General features: G+C 39.2%; 2 protein-coding genes across 2 annotated transcripts; one reads left to right on the top strand and one right to left on the bottom strand.

The window, feature by feature from the left end:
• Positions 1-371: 371 nt before the first annotated feature.
• Positions 372-13,082, bottom strand: LOC145481638 (prefoldin subunit 3-like). Its single transcript, XM_081460156.1, has 6 exons — positions 12,885-13,082; positions 12,593-12,717; positions 5,908-5,974; positions 4,943-5,041; positions 2,309-2,447; positions 372-602 (listed from the first exon to the last, which is right to left on the bottom strand). Exons 1-6 carry the CDS (start codon positions 12,984-12,986, stop codon positions 535-537), a joined length of 600 nt encoding a protein of 199 aa, XP_081316282.1. The 5' UTR covers positions 12,987-13,082; the 3' UTR covers positions 372-534.
• A 22-nt stretch (positions 13,083-13,104) lies between these two features.
• On the top strand, positions 13,105-19,338 carry LOC145481630 (uncharacterized). The gene has a single exon (XM_081460143.1). The coding sequence runs from the start codon at positions 13,432-13,434 to the stop codon at positions 16,183-16,185; it is 2,754 nt and encodes a 917-aa protein (XP_081316269.1). The 5' UTR covers positions 13,105-13,431; the 3' UTR covers positions 16,186-19,338.
• Positions 19,339-19,632: the final 294 nt, after the last annotated feature.

Raw genomic sequence — 19,632 nt, 5'->3', positions numbered from 1 at the left:
TCATTACCCTCAAACAACTGTTTGGATATTTTGTGTTCCCGTGCTCTCAAATGTATGCGATGATCACGTGCTTATACAAGGTTCAAGCTGTTGTTGCCTTAGGGATTGGCAAGTTCTGTTTGTTCGCCCTTCCTGGTTACAACCCACTAATTTTTGCCCTTGTCACTTGTCATGCACAAACCATTTGCCACCATCTGGAAAGTGACATAAACTGTCTCTGTTGGTGAAAAAGTGATAAAATATGAAATTGCATGGCTATCGGAAAAGCTTTTGCTAACTCACAACGTCAGCTCAATACACTTTGCAGACAGTCACCTGGTTTCTTCTCTTGAACTTTGTGTTACACAAAAAAGATTATTGGAAAATAAAAATATTACATGAACAAACAAATTTATTGTAAAAAAAAGTAAAATTAAATACACCAAAACATCAATAACGATGATCATAATAATAATAATAATAATAATAATAATAACAATAATAATAATAATAATAATAATAATAATAATAATAATGAACTAAATGCTCTTTCTATTATTCTGAAGGAGACTTCTGCTGTACTTGTCTCTTCTTGACTTCCCAGTTGTAAACTCTAGCCATATCTACAGGTGGTAGGTTAAGGAAGATGTTATAATTACAACTCTTTTACCTTTGTCTCATTTACAGCCAACTCATAACAATCCTATCGGTGGAAATAATGACTATGTAGGAGACTAGTTCATTTCCCCTCAATAACAATCAACATTACTATATTCAAAAAAGTGATGTGGTACTTGTTAAAATTTTCAATGTATTGATTTCACAGTGGTGATAACTTAAGAGAAACAAAATTCAAGAATTTTTCTGACTAAATCATAGAGGTAAAGGGGTAAGTCAGGGATGGGCCAAGTGATGCATTTCACCAGAGCTTGTACCATTTTCTGACACATTAAGCAACTAGGAATATTTCTAATCCCCTCTGAATGGGATGCTAGTCCGTCACAGGGTTACCCCCAGCATTAAATTTGCTGTTACCCATTTATTCACCTGGGTGGAGACAAGCACCGTGAGAGCAAAGTGTATTGCCCAAGAACACAACACAATGTCCAAACCAGGGCCCTAACCCAGACCGCCCAATCTAAAGTCTACTGCAGGGCCTGAAAAAATTTGAATTATAGCTTGCACTTTGGACAAGCAGCTCTCAAATATTACTTGCCCTTTCTTTTAATTTAGTTGGCAGACAACTTGCCTGGGCCCTTGCCCATTGGGCAAGTGACAAAGAAAAGTCACTTGCCCAGCAGGAAAATCTACTTTTTTCAAGCCTTGTACCGCATTAACTATTCTAGGCCATCATGCTTCCCACTACACCAAGTCATAGCAACTCTTACTCTTATGTCTTTATATTGTGTCACTGTCATTTTTTTTGTCATTCTCATGAATCAAAATAGCTCTTATTTCAGTTGAGCCTGCGGTCAAATATTCCTTTCTTTAAAAAGGCATACAAATGAGGCGAACGGGTCAACACAAAGCAAAATTGACCCTTTCTCCTCGTTTGTATGTCAAACCACTGTTAACTTCAATAACAGCTATTGACAGAGGGAATGGTTGTGTCATATAAATAGTCATTGATGGTACAAGTACAATCATGGACAAAAGTCTTGGGACAAATTTGGCGCTTTTTTGCACACGCCAGACACGAATACAACTGCACCTGCCTAACCTTGCCCCCCAGCCCCCATACAATGTTGAAAACTAGCACCTGCAATTTCACCTGATTTTCGACATTGTGTTGGGTGGGGAAGGGGGACAGCAACGCGTTTTTAAAGGATATAGCAGCGTTTTCTTCAAACTTCAGTTCTAAAACACAGATGATTCGTTAATCTTACGTAAGTGTCCCAAGGACTTTTGTCTATGATTGTAGATGGATGGCCGTAAAAGCAGATTTGCACAATATCGTCATTCGACTACAACTACCAGAATTCCCTTAGTTTTTTCCTTATTGTTTAAATTTTGAGGCCCCTGTTGCCTGTGGGGTTTAAATAACAATCACCCTAATCAGCACAAAAAACAGAAAAAGCTAAAGATTCTCAAGTGGTAGTTATAGTGAAATGATGCCATCATGCAGATCACCTATTGACAGTTTTAAATCCTCTCTATTCGAGGTTGTTGTTCCGTTAAGGGTAACATGCCATACTATTCTTTACTCACGTGTGCAAAGAATAGCAAACCCCTGTTTTTAACAAATACTTTTCTATTTCTCTACCTTATGTATTTACTTATAAATAGAAGCATTAATTACAAGTACTTTCAAAATGATTTTGAAGGATACTGACTTCAGTTGTAGTGTACTGATCTCTCAAGAAGCCCAAATCTTCCTCAATTTCTTTTAAGTTTTTCTGTGCTGTATTCAGATTTTTTGATAACAGAGCTTCTGCCTCTTTAATGCTGTACTCCAACATGACATTTGCCTGATAGAACAGAAGTCATGAAAAGAATGAATAATGGCACCTCATCAGTAACAATGTCCATGACATGGCTTGTTCTATGAGAACCTGTCAGATCATGTTATGAAGGCCTGGTTCAAACATTGACCTTTACATGTGCCAAACCTACTGTTGCTATAAGGTACATGTAAAGTTCGACATCTAATTCAGTCATGAACAACACATTTGTATATGGGTCGACCTTGCTTTCTTTTCATCTATGGCAGTCAAATAGAATGAGAAAATTACAATTCAATTCAGCGGAGTCTAATCCATACAATAAAGTTCCATAATATAAATTATAATTTGCCTAAAAAATTAAGTCTTGAGTTACAAATTAAGTCCAGCACACTAGACGATGTTTGAATCAACTATCAAACTTAATAATTTGAGTCAACTCAAATGGGTATTAGGTTTGGCACCTACAAAGTTCAACACTTGAACCAGACCTTAGTTCCCCAAAAAGATTTCCACAAACATGCACTGTATGAATAATAAATCAAAAAGAAAATGGTGTCAATTCTACTTTTTAAATAGACACAATCTCAGATAGTACATAGTGCAAAGTACAGCAGTAGCATGTAGTAGTCATACAAGTGCCAACCCCTGCCCACTCCCTTTTTGCATTGACTGTGGTAGTCCGCTTGGGTCAAATATGAATGGACAGGACAGAAAGCTTGATTAAGTCGTAATCTTAGCAGCGGATGCACACGTATGTGTAACATATTTTTATTCCAGGCACAAAAATGACTTGCAATATTTGTTAGTCAAGACAGCTTTCAACTTTACTGTCAGGTGGTGTTTGCCCTGATATCTATCTATTTTAAATTCAATACGCATTGAAGTAAAAAATGTGACAATTTAACTTTTCACGCAATTCATGCCAAAGTCTGTAACTTGATACTTTTGTTTTTCTTGCAAAGATATGCAACATGATACTTTCATTTTCTCAAACATTGACAGATGATGGGCTTGTTTTTTTTCAATGCTGAAGATAAATGAAAGAAAGTTGGATGTCGGATGTAAAAATAGAAGAACAAGATAGTGTCTGCACAATAAATTCTTTGAAATTGATTGCCTGATAAAAACTGACACTATAAAAGAACAATGTTTCGACCAATCAACCGTCATTTTAAAGTTCGATAGAAGAATAAAAATTACATGCATAAATATATAGTTAAAACCGCTAAAATATGTATATGGAAACAGTAGGTGATAAAAGTTAAAAAAGGCCAATGTGCATGGTACGCGAAGTTGTAACAAAAATATTGATTACGATAATTATTGTAAGCTGAGGAGGGTGAAGAGAACTTAAAAGTGTTGAAACCATAAAGTTGATTATTATAATTATTATTACCAAAGAACTAAACAAATACTTTTGTGCAGAGCAAGTCACATTGTTTGTTGAGTTTTGGCTTCAAGTTTCTAATAAAAATCATTTCAAATTGAAAACTAAGTCAGTCAAGCTTGTGTTGGCACTTCTTAAGAATCCTAAAATCCTTTGTGATGTCCTCTGGCTCTCCTGGTGCCCCACCCTTAATAAAACCTCTGGGAAAGTACTTGGTTGGGTGACCAAATAAAAATACCCTACACTGTAATGATTTTTTTCTTTTCCTCTTTCTTCCCATTCCAAGAAGATATTAGTGACTGCAGAACTCCCAGCCCTTTTTTCCATCAACTATCTGTATAAATGATTTCGCCGTATCCATGTTTATTCACACCATCATATAAATCGTAGCAAACCACACTGTTCAAATTCTTCTCAATTCTCTTGTCTGTTTCTCATCTTTAGATTTTAATCACTACTTTAATCATTCAAAAATTCATACAGCTCACAAAATTTTGCGATTTCAATACCGTCCCTTCTACCATCAAGGAATGCACTAATGTTACGACACCTTTTTATCCAATTTGCACTCTATTATCTGTCAAGTGGCTGCTTACAGAGGGTTAAAACAAAAGAAAATTTTAAACTTTAAGCTCTGAAAGTGGTCATGGTCGCTTACAAGAGGTTCAAAAAATAGTGATTTAACTTCAAAACTTTTGGTATTTTGGAAAACTGGCCACTCAGGAAGAGGCAGTGGCCTACAAGAGGTGGTTGAAACCAGAGGTTCGACTTTAATTAGCTTCTTCATATTCATGACGCACAACAGGGTTCGTACCCTTTTTCAGAAACAAATTTCCAGGACTTTTCCAGGACTTTTCCAGGACTCAGATTGATTTTTCCACGACTCTAAAATTTACATTAACCCTTTCACTCTCAAGATCCCAATTTTAATTCTCCTTGCTGTGTGCCATACATTTCATATTTTTTACTTAAATTTAACAGATTTCCAGTACTTTCCAGGACCAGTAGCCCTTTTCCAGGACTTTCCAGTCCTGGAAAATGCCACCCTAAAATTCCAGGACTTTCCAGGTTTTCCAGGACCCGTATGAACCCTGGTACAAGTTTAAGATAGTACGCGGTATATTTTGTTTACCCCAAGCCACAGCATGACCGTTTCTGTTGGCGGTACTTCTGCAGTGCAATAGACCTGATCAGACAACAAAAATCTGCTCTGAAGTGGCTCAGAACTATCCTAACAACAGAAACCAAGACATAGATTAGTTTACTGCATAAAACTACTGAGACATGATCTCTGTTTGAGTGTATGTAGTTTTCTGTTATTACTGCTTCTCAAGCTAGAAGCTTCTCACCTTAATTGAGATGACAAACTTCTGCTCAAACTCATTAATAATTCAACAAGCTTAAAAAACAAAATCATAACCATGATGATGTTTGCATAATAATTATGTGATCTTAAAAGCTTACTTGCACGATCAAAAATGTCATCATTTGACTACAAAGTTCACCAGGATTCATTTACTTTCTCCTTCATTATGTAAATTTTAAACACATTGGGGTTTAAATAACAATTGCACTAGTACATGTACACATCAGAAAAAGGAAAAGTGGACAATTCTAGTATCTGTAGTCGAATGATGCTATCACGCAAGTCACCTATCAGCATCTAGATTTTTACAATATTAATTTGTTGCTTCCTTCTAAGCATTAGTAACTATAAAGAGAAATCAAACAATCAAGACAAGACAGTGCTTTACCGCATTTCCTAACATGTGGACATTTATCAAAATACTCTGATACGCATTTCTTCTAAGTCTATGCTTAGAAATGTGATAAAACAGGGTCTCTCAAATCTAAATGTACCATGGTTTTTTAGCCCCTTTGCCCAACAGAGGATCTTGAGTTCACATCCTGGCCCACTTGACCACAGACCAGAACATACCACAAGACTTTGATAAACCCATCCTCATCCTTACAGCCCCCCCCCCCCCCCCCACCCGCCCCCGACAATAAACTCACCACTCTAAATCTGATGCAAAAATCCCTTGAATTATCTGATCATAGGCTTAGCTCTTAAAAAAAGACAAATGATGACAATACCTTTTTTGAAGTTAATAGTGTTACCATCTCTAAACTAGAATTTAAATCTGGAACTTGAGTTTGCAGTCTGTAAGAAATGTAGAATAGAAAAATATTGGTACTCACAAAAACAGGTGCAGTAATTCCAAATTTCTCAACATGTAGAGAAGTAAAACATAGTGAATTATCCAGTAACCAGTGTCACTCTATCACAATTACATCATGCTCTTATGTGGAATTGTAGATACTCTTGTCAGTGGAGTATCTTCATATGATCCTTTCCTGTTAACCTTTAGTTTTATTTCTGAACATTTTGTTTCTCAGTTCATTGTTTTATTTCTGAACAAAGATACATTTTAATCAAATGGCAGCAACAAGATTCTACTTCTGATGTTTGTATGTATAATTTTGTTAATGGAGTAAATTTTTTGCGAAGGAAATTTTTGTGGGAATTATTTTTGAGCGAAACCTTCAAATGGATTAAGCTTCTGGTGGTTGAATCGCAGAAGGATGGTCTACAGATTCCTGTAAAAATTTCTTTGGGCAATGGATTGTGAGTGACACGAGAGCTTTTCAAAGTACGTTAAAAATGCAGATATTTGACCATCCGTCGTCAAATTTCAATTTATGGGTTAGACATATATTTTAGCACGTGCCACATGTCTTGAAGTATATTAAGTTGAAATAGACAGAGAGCGTAAGGCTCGTAAGGCTTGAAACCACAGTGAGCACACAATCTTATTGAGTAGGAAGAGATTAAATTAAGCAATGAAAAGAATGAGTAGTCAACCCTTTACCCCCTTTAAGGCGAACGGCAGTTTTTCCCAAATTGGCAAATAAAGACACTCTGCCTGTGTACAATATGCCATTTGAAAGCCACTAATCAGCTTATTTAAGAATTGACATCAGCAGTTACGAAGGAGGTAGACATTTTGAGAGAAATTGTTTTAAAATGGGAAAATGAACGACTTCAAAAATGTATCAATCTTCTACTACATTAGGTATACCCCTAAACTATAGCTTATTTAGCAGCTCTTAGTGCATAGCTTGATATGAAACAAGTCTCGCATTCCATTTGCATCCCAAAAAAGGAACTAAAAATTTCTGGGGGTGGTCAACCATGTCTTGGATGGGATGGGGTCAACATTTTATGACTTCAATGAGCAGATCTTCACATGACAATTTTCATGGAAAAAATTCATAGAAATCTATCAAATATTCATAAAGTTATGACCTTGTGTGCCAATTTGCACTCTTAGGGGGTAAAGGGTTGACTACTCATTCTTTTCATTGCTTAATTTAATCTCTTCCTACTCAATAAGATTGTGTGCTCACTGTGGTTTCAAGCCTTACGGAGCCTTACGTATTAGGATAGAAATTGTCCTACCCCTACCCCCTAAAATGGGATGACAGCATTGCATGACAAACAAACAAGGAACCGCTGCAAGCAAGGATTCAAGCAGCAATAGATCAAATGATGATCAAATGTAATATTTTGGTGAAATGCAAAGCAAGCAACTATCTACAAATCACTTCGCCGTTTTTGACTTAGATGCAGTGGTGATCATATTTGTCAAGTGAGGGTCATAGATTCATGGTATTCGACCATTAAATAAGTTGACAGTTGGCGATGTACATCGGACATTGTGTAAACAAAAGCAAACTTCTGCTTAATGTGCAACAAATGGTGACAGAAACACGTCAAATTGGCTTTCGGAACTGCCTTTTACAGCAAATAAGGTTAGAACATTTTGAAATTATCAGCTCTGTGTCTATTTCAACTTAATATAGCTCAAGACATGTGGCATGTGCTAAAATATATGTCTAACCCATAAATTGAAATTTGACGATGGATGGTCAAATATCTGCATTTAACGTACTTTGAAAAGCTCTCGTGTCACTCACAATCATTTGCCCAAAGAAATTTTTACAGGAATCTGTAGATCATCCTTCCGCGATTCAACCACCAGAAGCTTAATCCATTTGAAGGTTTCGCACATGGTGAAAATCAATTATTTTCACGAGGTACTTTTAAGTGAGTGAAATACATGTCTTCAAAATTTAATTATTTTGCACCCAAAAAGACAACGCAGCATTCCCTAAAATCAACCCAGTACACATTTAAACATTGCACAAAACTATTTGAGTGTTTTAAAGACGGAAGAATGATGTGGCTTTGCATGCGAGGCTCTAACTTGTTTAATAAAATGGTGCGTCAAATGACGATTTTAACGGAATTTGGTAATCTGTATATTTCTTTGAAATAAGAGGATATTTTGCCAAAAAAACTATCCAGTAGTCTTTGTCACACCCTAACCTATCTACCATAGGAATATGAGCGAAATCAAATTTTCGACCCTTGCCGCGAAATTAAGAATTTGTCTGATTTTTACAGGCAGGCACTCTTAAAAGCTGAAATTAAAAGCACTCCGCTGATCCTACAAACAGCAAAGGAAAGCCGCAAAGTAAAAGTTTCTCTCTGAAATCAACACCTTATTATTTGGCAATGCTAATTACCTTATCAAAAATTAATTTTTTGTTTCAACGGTATACTTGTCATCAATGAACATTCATATTGTCTCGACCCTGACAAAACGATTATCAATAATTGATAATCACAACCACTCTTTCGTTGACAGAAAATATAAAACAGCACATTTCCAAACTACATAAAAAACTGAAAACTGCAAATGAATCATACCCTGACTTCATTATCACTACTGTTAAGTGTATATTTCAGTGCTCATACAATGCTCATACAGTGCTCTAACAGTGTTCATTCAATTCAGACAATGCTCATTCAATTTACTTCAAGACTGGCAAATGTACAACTGACCTACCAATCCATAAATTTATGTAGACCCTTCAGCTATTGCATGTGCGACTTGCCTGTCTATCTAAATTTGTATGTATGGATGATATGTTCTTATTATGAGTTTGCCTGTGAGCGCAAATTTATCTGACACTGTATAAACCAAAATCAACCCCCAAATCTTTGTTTAAAAGCTGAAATTAAAAGCACTCTGCTGATCCTCCAAACAGCAAAGGAAAGCCACAAAGGAAAGCCGCAAAGGAAAAGTTACTCTCTCTGAAATCGACACCTTATTATCTTTAAAAATAGTGGGCAACACTAATTACCTCACTGTATACTTGTCATATCAATTAAAAGCACTCCAGTGATCCTACAAACAGCAAAGGAAAGCCGCAAAGCCTTCACCTATGGCCTCTGCGACTTACTTGTCTATCTAAACTTGTATATATGGAGGATATGTTTTTATTATGAGTTTGTTCATGAATGCAAATTTACTCAATACTGTATAAACCAAAATCCACCCCTAAATCTTCATTTAACAGCTAGAATTAAAAGCACTCTGCCGAACCTACAAACAGCAAAGGAAAGCAGCAAAGGAACTCCCAGAATGCATTTTTGCTTCACAGAGGGATAAATTGTGCGTGACATAAGTGCAACGGACATAAGCGCAACGAAGGAAGTGAGAAATCATTATCCAAAGGAATGCAGCATGCTGGCTTAAAGCGATGATGTCGCACAATATACAGGTCATCACTTGAGAAAAAACAGAAGCAAACAAATAGGTGGCAAGGAGACCTCCAAAAAAAAAGAGGCTTCTAGCTTCAATTTTGAGTTTTGTGTGCACAGCATGACCAATCAAGGCTGTGGTCTAAGAAAAACTACAAGGAGCCCAAAGGTTCCTTACTATAATATCCTAGGTGCCCAGCACTTAAGCTTATATGAAAAAGTAAGTTTTTTCACTCGCCCAAAGGCAAAAGTTAGTCACCTGCGATATCCAGGCACCTCTAGAGCACAGCCCTGCCAATTCACCACAATTTCATTAAAAAATGTACACACTTTTTTTCTCAGAGCTGGAAAATAATGTTGAAATAGTTGTGGATGCTGGGTAAGAAGAGTATAGTAAGTTGCTTAAGATTTATGCAACAGTGGTGTGATCGATAACTACAAGCTGTTCGTGCCATAACTGCGTACTTGACTATTTGTTACAAATTGAGAAACATTGAGAGCAACAACTGTTGTGATAACGAAACATTAACTTAGATATCTGAAAAAAGTTGATTAGAAAAATGCCTAAAGTGCCCAATTTAGTAAATAAGGGAGCAGAATGTGCTCAATGGTCTGAGTTGGTAATGGTTGCACACCATACTTTTGTAGATTAAAGAATTGGTTCTTGCTTTTAGCTGTGCATATATCGAGTTATGGATGCACGCGGGAAGTTTGGAGAACACATAAGAAGCATAAGCTTCTTGAGTGCTCACCACACTTCCCAAGTACATCCATAACTCAATATACGCACAGCTAAAAGCATAAACCAATTTTTTTATAACATGGTGACAACAACTTGGGCACTAAAACATGTTTTATTTGTGTTCTCACAATGCATGGTGAAGGAAAACAAAGGTCATTAGGATCCTAACACACCACAATCAGTTGAGCAATGGTTGAACGAAAACACTTAACCTGGTTTCTAAAATTGTCAATGAAAAATCTGCTTCTTCGAATTAATTATAATGAACATGTAGGTAAACAAAGTGAAAAATACTCAGTGAAAATGCAGACAAACAAAGTCAAAATACTCTAGTTTAAGTAAACATCTTAGCTGGCAAAAGTCAAAGGCAAAAGTAGAGTTTGGATTGTTCAGAATAATCCTCACATTGGCGAAACTTAAACAAAAGGAACTTGCACTAAACTCAACAGAAATTTTGCAGCTAAATTGAAACTGCACACGTCATCTTATATAAGCATGGCCGTGTGTACATAGAGATTTCATTCATGATGGCTCAATAGGAATTAGATAGGACTAGCACGGCCAGGGCATGATGAAAAGGCTGTCTGATAGCCCGGGACTAGTGAAACAATCGCTCGGGCTAGCGCTGACTTATCACAGGTTGCCCGATGGACAAGCATGAAGTGGGCATGAATGAAACACTGTTGCTTGTTTTTTTTTGTTTTCTTTTTTACTAATGGCAAACTTCACATGTTGTGTTTAACAGACAGTTCGTGAGAGAAAGTGAAACAATAGAAATGTTTTTTCTAAGATACAGTAAAATGAAAAAATTTAAGCAACTGAAGTCAATTTTTTTCCTGATCGCATGTCCCGACAGAACGGCGGCAATGCAAGACAAAAACTTGCTGTAACAAGGTTATCACATATTTTCATCGTTATCCATGTAGTTAATAATTTGCTCAAGTAAGCATATGTCTTGAAGCATATGTGAATAGCAAGGAGCACTGGAGCAGTAGCTAAGATTTCATCTGGTTATGTATAGTACGACTGAATAAATTGTGTTTCACGTACATGAAACGTGTGACAAATTAAAAACATTAAGGCATAAAACAAATTTACTATCATTTAGAAACTACAAAATAAGACAAAGCATATGACTTAAATCATTGACATATTCCTTTCCTAAAAGAAAAATTTCAGCGATATTTGGCAAACAGCTGTTTTAAAAAACATGTTGTGTGACAGCTTTTCTTTACCACTATAAACTATGCATGTAAAGTAATTCAATATGTTGTTTTGACTACGCAAAAATTAAAACTTCGACTGGGTTTTTTAAAAGACCTTAAATCTTCAGTACTTTCTTAGATTCTCGTATGAAACTTCTTTGAATGAAGAAAAAGTCAGTTGCTATGCCATTTGGGAGTGACGCGCTTCTAAGTCAGTTGTTAGTTCAAACTCACTGTTAACATGACATGAATTTACATCTAGAATTTTCCACAGTCATTTGTTGGAAAATTACATCTTAGAGCCTTAATCTTTCACTACCCAGTAGCTTTAATCCTGAACTACATGTAGTAAATATCTCCATAAATAATGTACAATAAAATAGCGTAAGTCGTGTGACCAAATCAAGGTTTACAACTGTTTGGGGAAAAATATGCCGCCTTGCATCTTCGTCTACAATATAAGCATGGATAGCTGCCACTAAATTTTATTACAGTACCTACGAGATTAAAATGAATGACTTAAGTCTTGTTAGTTATGGATATGAAATTTTCAAGGGGTACAGGGACCCAAGTAAAAAAGTCATGGAAATTCCAAGTGATGGGGGGAGTATCATGAAACTCCCTGGAACGGAAAATCATGGGGGGTGGGAGTCAAACTGGTAATGAACCCTCTGTGGGGGGCATGGATATTTTTTAGAACCACACATTAAATGTTCTAAATGTTTTAATGTATAAGGTTTAATTCAAAAGGGAAATCAAAGAGAATTAGCTCATCTAAGCCCTGTATTATTATTATTTTTTCATATTAAATTGATTTAATTATCCTTATTAATAAAATAATTTTGGGCTAGCTCCTCAGAAAATTGGGCTAGTAAGATGAAATTAAAGCTTGCCCAAAAGGCAAGCGGAGTTTTTGAATTTCATCTCACCCTGCTGCGCGTGCTATGTTACAAAAAAAATTATATTTACAGTACGTTAGTCATGTGTGGACAACCAGGCAGAATTACAATAGGTGATATGAGGACAATTAACCTCACGGTAGCTGTCAATTGACCATTGACAGCTCCCAAATTGCTTAGTAGGCAGAGCATAGCTGTGGGCACAGAATCCTTCAAAGCCCTGAATTTTGTTTTGCTTCTTTAATTAAATACTTAAATTGCCTGGGGAGGATATTGAATTTTCAAAATGGCTGGCACATTAGTTAAGCTTAACACAAATTACCGCTTCTTTCTTGCTAACAAATTTAGTTCCATGAACTTGTACTTCTGGTGTTGCTCATCTAAATCTCTTAGGACAGACTCGGCCGTGTCTTTTCCACTCTTTTTCATGAATTCGTCAACGTCCTCCTACAACCAAGGAAATTGAATTACCGCTGTTTGCGCTTAATCAAATCGGACAACCAAGGCAAATAAAGTTCCCAAAGGGAAATTCCCAGGGAAAAATACTTATAATAGAAAGCATATTACACAAATGTCAAGACCACACCAGTCTTTACCTAGCGGTAAATACTAACCAGGAATAATGCCTCTGGTATTCCACGGTGCTTCTTCGTCTCTGTTGCTTCCTCAGTTTGTGGCACCTTTTCTTCAGAGACCTTCTCCATTTCGGACGCCATTTTGTGGGCAAGGAGATTGTACCAGGCCCCCTCGAAAGCTCTGAGCCCGCAATAAGCTAAAGATGAGCATGCGCTCTATTGATTTTCACGGTCTGCTGATTTGTCGCTGATGTGCAAGTTTTCCAAACAACAGCGGAAGTCTCCTAAAATAGTATCGTGATGGATTTCTAGTCGAATGTTTCGTGTTGCTCTCAGCTAGGTTTTAGCGGAAAACACAGCTTTTGGAGAAGTCCCTATATCAACGCTCACTTAATGTGGATCAGGTTCAGTTTTGGTTCTATCGTATCGCAAAGAGATTTAACAACTACGTGCCATTGTCGTGGACAGGGAAGTCAGAATTCGTAAATCGATTTCTACTATTGTCACTCATTTATCTTAGAAGTGAACTCTCCTAGCGGTGATTTAAGACGATTGTTTTCTGAGGAGTTCTGTACATTTACGTGAAATGCTGAAGCACCCAGAGAGTCGAGATCTGTCATCGATGGCGCCGGACAGCATCACTCCACAGACCTCTTACAGTTCGGCCGACTTCAGTGATCGAGAATTTGGCAGTCATACAGGCGATAGCTTCAACGGATTCGACCATCAAGAAGCGTATCACATAAACAACGCTGACAAGACGGACATGCTGAATCACGAACCAGAGTATTATAGCTACCAAAAGAGACTTGACACTTACGCTAGGTGGCCAGCCTACAGCCCAATGTATCCCAGTGCTTTAGCTGCTGCGGGTTTCTTCTACACTGGGACAGATGATCGAGTAGAGTGTTTCAAGTGTGGTTTGCATTTAAGGCAGTGGAAGGTTGACGATGACCCGTGGATTGAGCATAAACGACATCGACCCGCTTGTCGGTTTGTCAGGGAATGTGAAAATGAGGTGACTTGTCGTCCTGTGGAAGCTTCTACCTGTGTCCAAGAACCGAGCCAGCCTTCTTTTACACCAGGTTTCCCAAGATATGGAGATCGCATGTATCAAACCGAGCAACATGGCGGTCCACGTGACGATCCTGAAGAGTTGGTATATCCGGAAAGACCACAGTATGCCACCCAAGGGGGAGGGGAAGGAGGAGTGTATGGCAACCAAGAGCGGTCCTACCCTGTTGACGGTAAAAACGGTTTTGAACCAGTTTATTATCCAGCGGGAACACAAGAGTTTCAAGGAATAGAACCGAGATTTGTTGAGTACACAGGACACGAACAAACAGGAACAGACAGAAATAAACACGTGGTGGTGAGACAGGGCTCAAATCAGGTGCACATAGTGGGATCAGCAGTCTACCGACTTAATCCTGAAGACAAACTTTACATACATGGCGGAGGACAAGGTTACCCCCTTCAGGTGAGGTCTGAAAGAGAATTACAACCTGTTTACCAAGGAGCTCATCAGACGAGTCGACTTCCGTCTGTTGAGAAAAGCCTCACTGGTTCACATTCTGCTCCCAGAGAACCCATCCAGTTTGGTTCACAAGTACAAATGCCTGGTGGAACCCAGTTTCCTCAGTCGACTGTTTCTTACCCACCGAGCAATGTTGGACCATTTGGAAAGCAAGTTGGGTACCAGTACCCCAGCGAGAAAGGTTCAGCCGGTGAAAATACTCCCACGTTTCAAGAAGGAAGTTCAAACGTAAAGCATATGATGCAGCCGTTTGGAGAAGGTGATAAAATTGAATACGGAAGAGATGCATTGCACGAAACAAGAGCATCCATACAACTGTATGAGGCAGAGAGAAGGACATCGCGCGAGGATCAACTTTTGCAAGAAAACTGTTATAGCCCTCAGCAGTATCCTGGAACAAACTCTGAAAGAGATGTAACAGGCATTAAGCCTCAGCCACCCCAAGATAGAAGCAGGCGGCAGACTCCCCCCGGTCGTATGGTCCATGGTACGAGAAGGCCTTCTCCAGCCTTTATGGCCTTTCCAGTTAAAGATCCGAGCCTTCAGACAGCTCAGCGGCCGCTGATAAGACAGGAAGAAGCAAGGCATGTGACGTCATCATCCGACTTGTCCAACGAACATCATCGTCTGACGACATTTGTTGACTGGCCGCATGACCACCCTATACGTGCGTGGGATCTGTCGGCCGCGGGATTTTATTACCTGGGTACTGGTGATTCAGTCAAATGCTACAAGTGTAGCATTATGCTCCACAACTGGGACCCCACGGACACTCCCTGGGGGGAGCACAAGAAGTGGTCGCCCAGGTGCCCCCTGGTTTTAGAGCACAATAGTAGGCCACAGCATGTCCAGAGGCAGAACACAGCGCCTGAACAACGCGTCCAGCCTGCTCAAGAGGATCGTCAACGCGGACGCTTGGATCAGGGTCCAAATGATCGACAGGTGCCATACAGGAGTGGTAACCCGGCTCGGCCTGTTTATGGTACATGGGAAGGATCAGAACAGTATCCAGCAAGCAAAGTGTCTAATGGCTCAACTCCACGGAATCCATCAACAGAAGAGCAGCGCTCGCCCTGGTATACCCAGCCTATGGCGACTTCATCGGGGGAGGGTCACATGACTAGTGGAGGTCAGACCGGTCGTACTGAAGAATCTAACTCGAGGAGGTCAAGTGAAACTGTCCAAGGGCCCCGCTCTTGCTCTCCCAGAGGAAGTACCACAATAGAATTCAACATGGAGAAACTGGCCGAGATGGGTTTCACCCAGCGAGAAATACAAGACGTAATTGCTTTTCAAATGGAAACTACAGGATCAAATTTCAGCTCGTATCCCGAGCTCGTTTCAGCTCTGTTGGAAAGGCAGCAGGCGAGATCCCCGGGCTGCAAATCGTTCCCTCAGTCAATGACTCAAGAAGACGAAAGGCCACCTTCTCCGCCACGCCTCGACTTACCCGCGGAAGTGCTCCCGGGTATGACCAGTCTGCGAGAAAACGAAGACTTCCGAGAGAGGAATTGCCTGAGTGCTGTGACGTCACCTACTACCCTTCTACCGAACAGGACCAGCCTGCGTCGAACCCTTAGCGCGCCAGCGTCAAGATCGTCGGAATCGGAAGAATCACTGGAGGAGAAACTGGAACGAATGCAGGAGGAGCGCACATGCAAAATCTGCATGGACGCCGAAGTGGGTGTGGTGTTCCTGCCTTGCGGTCATTTCAGTTGTTGTGCTGACTGCGCGAATGGCATAGAGTTGTGTCCAATGTGTCGTAGCCCGATACACGAGATGGTCCGTACGTACTTATCTTAAAAACCACTTGTTATTATCTACTAGTGAGTGGTCCTTTTAAAAGGGTTATAGCACAGGAAGACAACAACGCTATGTTGTCGTCGGTTCACATGTTCTGTAGATACTGCACTAACATTTGATAACAGAACCTCGTGCAGGCTGTGCTGGTAACAAGTTGTTGACATTTTCTTTTCCGTTATAGTAACAGGCTCATTGAAAAGGTTAAGTTACTCTTTTTTAACCGGGGCAGCCGTTGCGAGATAACTTCTTTGTTAGGTGGTTTCATTTTCTTTAAGAAGGGAGGAATATAATATTATATTTTAGGGAACTTCGTAATCGCTTATAGCCAGATTAGCAAAACAGCAAGCAAGACTACTCAAATTGACTGATTTTTTAATCAGTAGTAGTAGATACACAAGATTAGAATTCAGAACTTAGTAAAAGTTTTGGCCATAACAGGATAAGGCATGCGCAGTGCGGGCTAGTGGGCAAACGTTCTTGCAAGCTAATTGGCTGATTCGATAGGAACAGTTCGTGGCACCGCGCGCGGTTTTTTCATGTACTGCCAAAAAGTAAAAAACACTGAGCAATAAGACTGATCACTCTTGTCTTTCACGCGGCTCTTAGCCGCTCGTCAACTGTCGGACAATAGATATCTCTAGCTCGCATCCTGACTGTTTATCGCTCGTCATAATGTTAACAAGCAATATTTCAGATTAACAGTTTTGTTTCTGTAGAGGAACGAGAAAGCTATTATACACTGCTATTCAACAAGAAGCGGAAAAAATATTTCCAGGGTGATCAAGTAGAACTGAGATTTTTACGTTTCAATTAGCACACCTTGCATGAGGTTAGATTTGCATTGACTGAATTATTTTGGTAGCAGATTTACATCATTGATTTTATCGAGTGCTTAATGAAGGGCTTCAAATTGATTGTTGTGTAAGTTTGAACCAATCAGAGAGCTGGAAAATCCGTTGGGTATTCAGCGATATCTAACTAATCTAAGTGTACGTCAACGGTAACTTTTTTCAGTTCATGTGTCGCTGCTATTAGGGAGTTTAAGCAAACCACGACGGATACGCCAAGGGGAAATTAACGTCACCGAACAAAGGGTTCAATGAGCAAACAATGGCTGTGCACGTGCGTTATAAATCTTGGTATATTTCTTAGCCATCCTCTGCAATACCACAACGTGAAATAACCAAGTTCTGCGTATTTTGGAGAACGCGATTGACGGCGGCTAATTTTTCTTATATTCATTTGGAATTGAATGCTGGCATTACGTATTTAACTTGAGCAAGTTCTGAGACCGATAGGTGCATTGAACAGATGAAATAGAAATTCATTTTTTACCAGGCGTTGTCCTTGGGGTTTCCGTCGTCATTGCTTAAACTCTGTTGTCTTCAACGGGACTGCTTGAACGTCGATTCAAATAGTCGTGCTTCCCTTCCATGACCTACGCGTTCATTCAGACTTAAGATTAGTTCATTGAAATTAAAATAAACATGGTAATTTTCAGGTTTTCTCCCACTGGCAAGTTGTTAAAGTATAGACTATTCCACGCTCGGAAATGAGATATGATCTTCTGAAGATACCTCATAACTTCTTTTATTAAAAACTAGATCATTGGATAATGCAGTTCGAGAGTTTTCATTGGCCTGGCCATCATGGGTTATAAGCCATTTTAATCCATGAAATATTTTCGCTGCGTTCGCAATTGGTCTAAACGCATCACGTGACTGAATATGCCCCAGCTAAAACCGGAGATTATCCGAGTGATATTCTCCAATTTTCAAACCGCGCGTGTTTCGAAAAACATTTGAAGGAGCCTCCATTTGGCGCGAAAATATATAGAGGATATTACACGGTGGCGAGATATGAATTTTATGTTCTCGTGGCAAGAACAAAATCTCACTCGTTCGCTTCGCTCACTCGTGAGATATTGTTCTTGCCACGAGAACATAAAATTCATATCTTCGAGCCAACGTGTAATGTTCTTTTTATTATATGGAGACTAAATATTGAAACCAATTCAACAAAAGCAAAAGGCGGGAATCGTGACGTCATTGAACGATACGACACTCACAAAGAGGACATACGGAAAATGCGCCACTCGGGTCCCGGATGAAGTGGCGTATGGAATCTACGAGTGGTTTAGTTCCCAGTAAAACACTCTTCTCCATATAATAAGCTCGAATATACCATGCTCTACAAATACGCTAAGCGTGCGCGTGATTTCTTGGGGCGTTTTATTTTTATTTTAGTTTAGTTTTCTATATTTTGGAGGCGTTTTTAATAAAACAATTATTCCACTCGCGTTTGTTCGATATGAGAGGATTATAGCCAACTCATATCCAACTTGCGCTCGTGGAATAATTTTTAATAAATATTATCTACGAGACATTTGCTCAATTCATTTGAACCGCCATGCTAGTTCAGAGAGAAAAAAATATATACGATCTGCTTCTAGCGAATCAGTCAAATACTAAATATACTCGTGATGCGCTTATTTTGCGCCAAATTAAGCGCAGTTAGGATGTACACTTCAATGCTACTGTTCCTGCCTCGCGACTGCTGTCATCGGTCACCGACGAAACGCAACGGCGCCTGGAGACGAGGCAGCTATTAGTGAACAGTTTGACACGAGTAGTGCACCTTTGTGAAGGCGCTTCTAAGGGCATGCTGAGAAAAGTCATGACGGTGGCGACACACAGACGAGAAACACTTTTCTGGTTTGGTTGTGGGCATGCCACCGTAGATAAAGAGCAACCGCTGTGACGTTTGGTGGGTCATCTTTCGATTTCGCCCAGAGGACCCAATAAAACTCTTCGGCAATACGGCGGCCATTTTGAACTCTTTTGTTTCAAATAGGTATTATGGGATGCTCAGGGGGCAAATTAGTATGTATGTGCCCCCTAAGCATCCTATAATAACTATTTGAAACAAAAGAATTCAAAGTGGCCGCCGTATCGCTGACCAGAAGCATTGCAACTGGCAACGAGGTTGTAGGTGTCCTTGTGAATTGCAACTAGCACATGCGTAGAAACGTTTTTCTTAACTTCAATCTCGGTCCCAAAGCGAGTTGTTGTTTTTTTTAATAGGTTTCAAATAGGGGACGGTTGCTTGTAATTTGTTTCTCTCTCAAACATTTCAGTCCAGTAACATACAAATCCACAAGTAACAAGTTCTGTGATACATTTACACAAAACCAGAAATCATTTTGAATTTGTAAGTAAAACCCAGCCCGTAAAATAAGTAATATGACTGACTATTTAACTTCTCATGGTGCTACAAGCCAAGCCCGCCGTCAAATTTCCCTCCAGGTCTTTTTCATTGCACAAATTAAAATGTCGCCGTGAATGTTGAGTCCAGATACATAATTTATCTCAGACACGTCATTAATTTGGTCAGAAATTGAAAACCTGCTTTCACACTATAGTGTAGCTCTTGACGTGTCTTTTTATG

Source organism: Orbicella franksi, chromosome 3, assembly GCF_964199315.1.
Source record: "Orbicella franksi chromosome 3, jaOrbFran1.1, whole genome shotgun sequence".
NCBI lineage: Eukaryota > Metazoa > Cnidaria > Anthozoa > Scleractinia > Merulinidae > Orbicella > Orbicella franksi.
The sequence above is the reverse complement of the archived record's forward strand: the minus strand, read 5'-3'. Positions and strand labels throughout refer to the sequence as shown.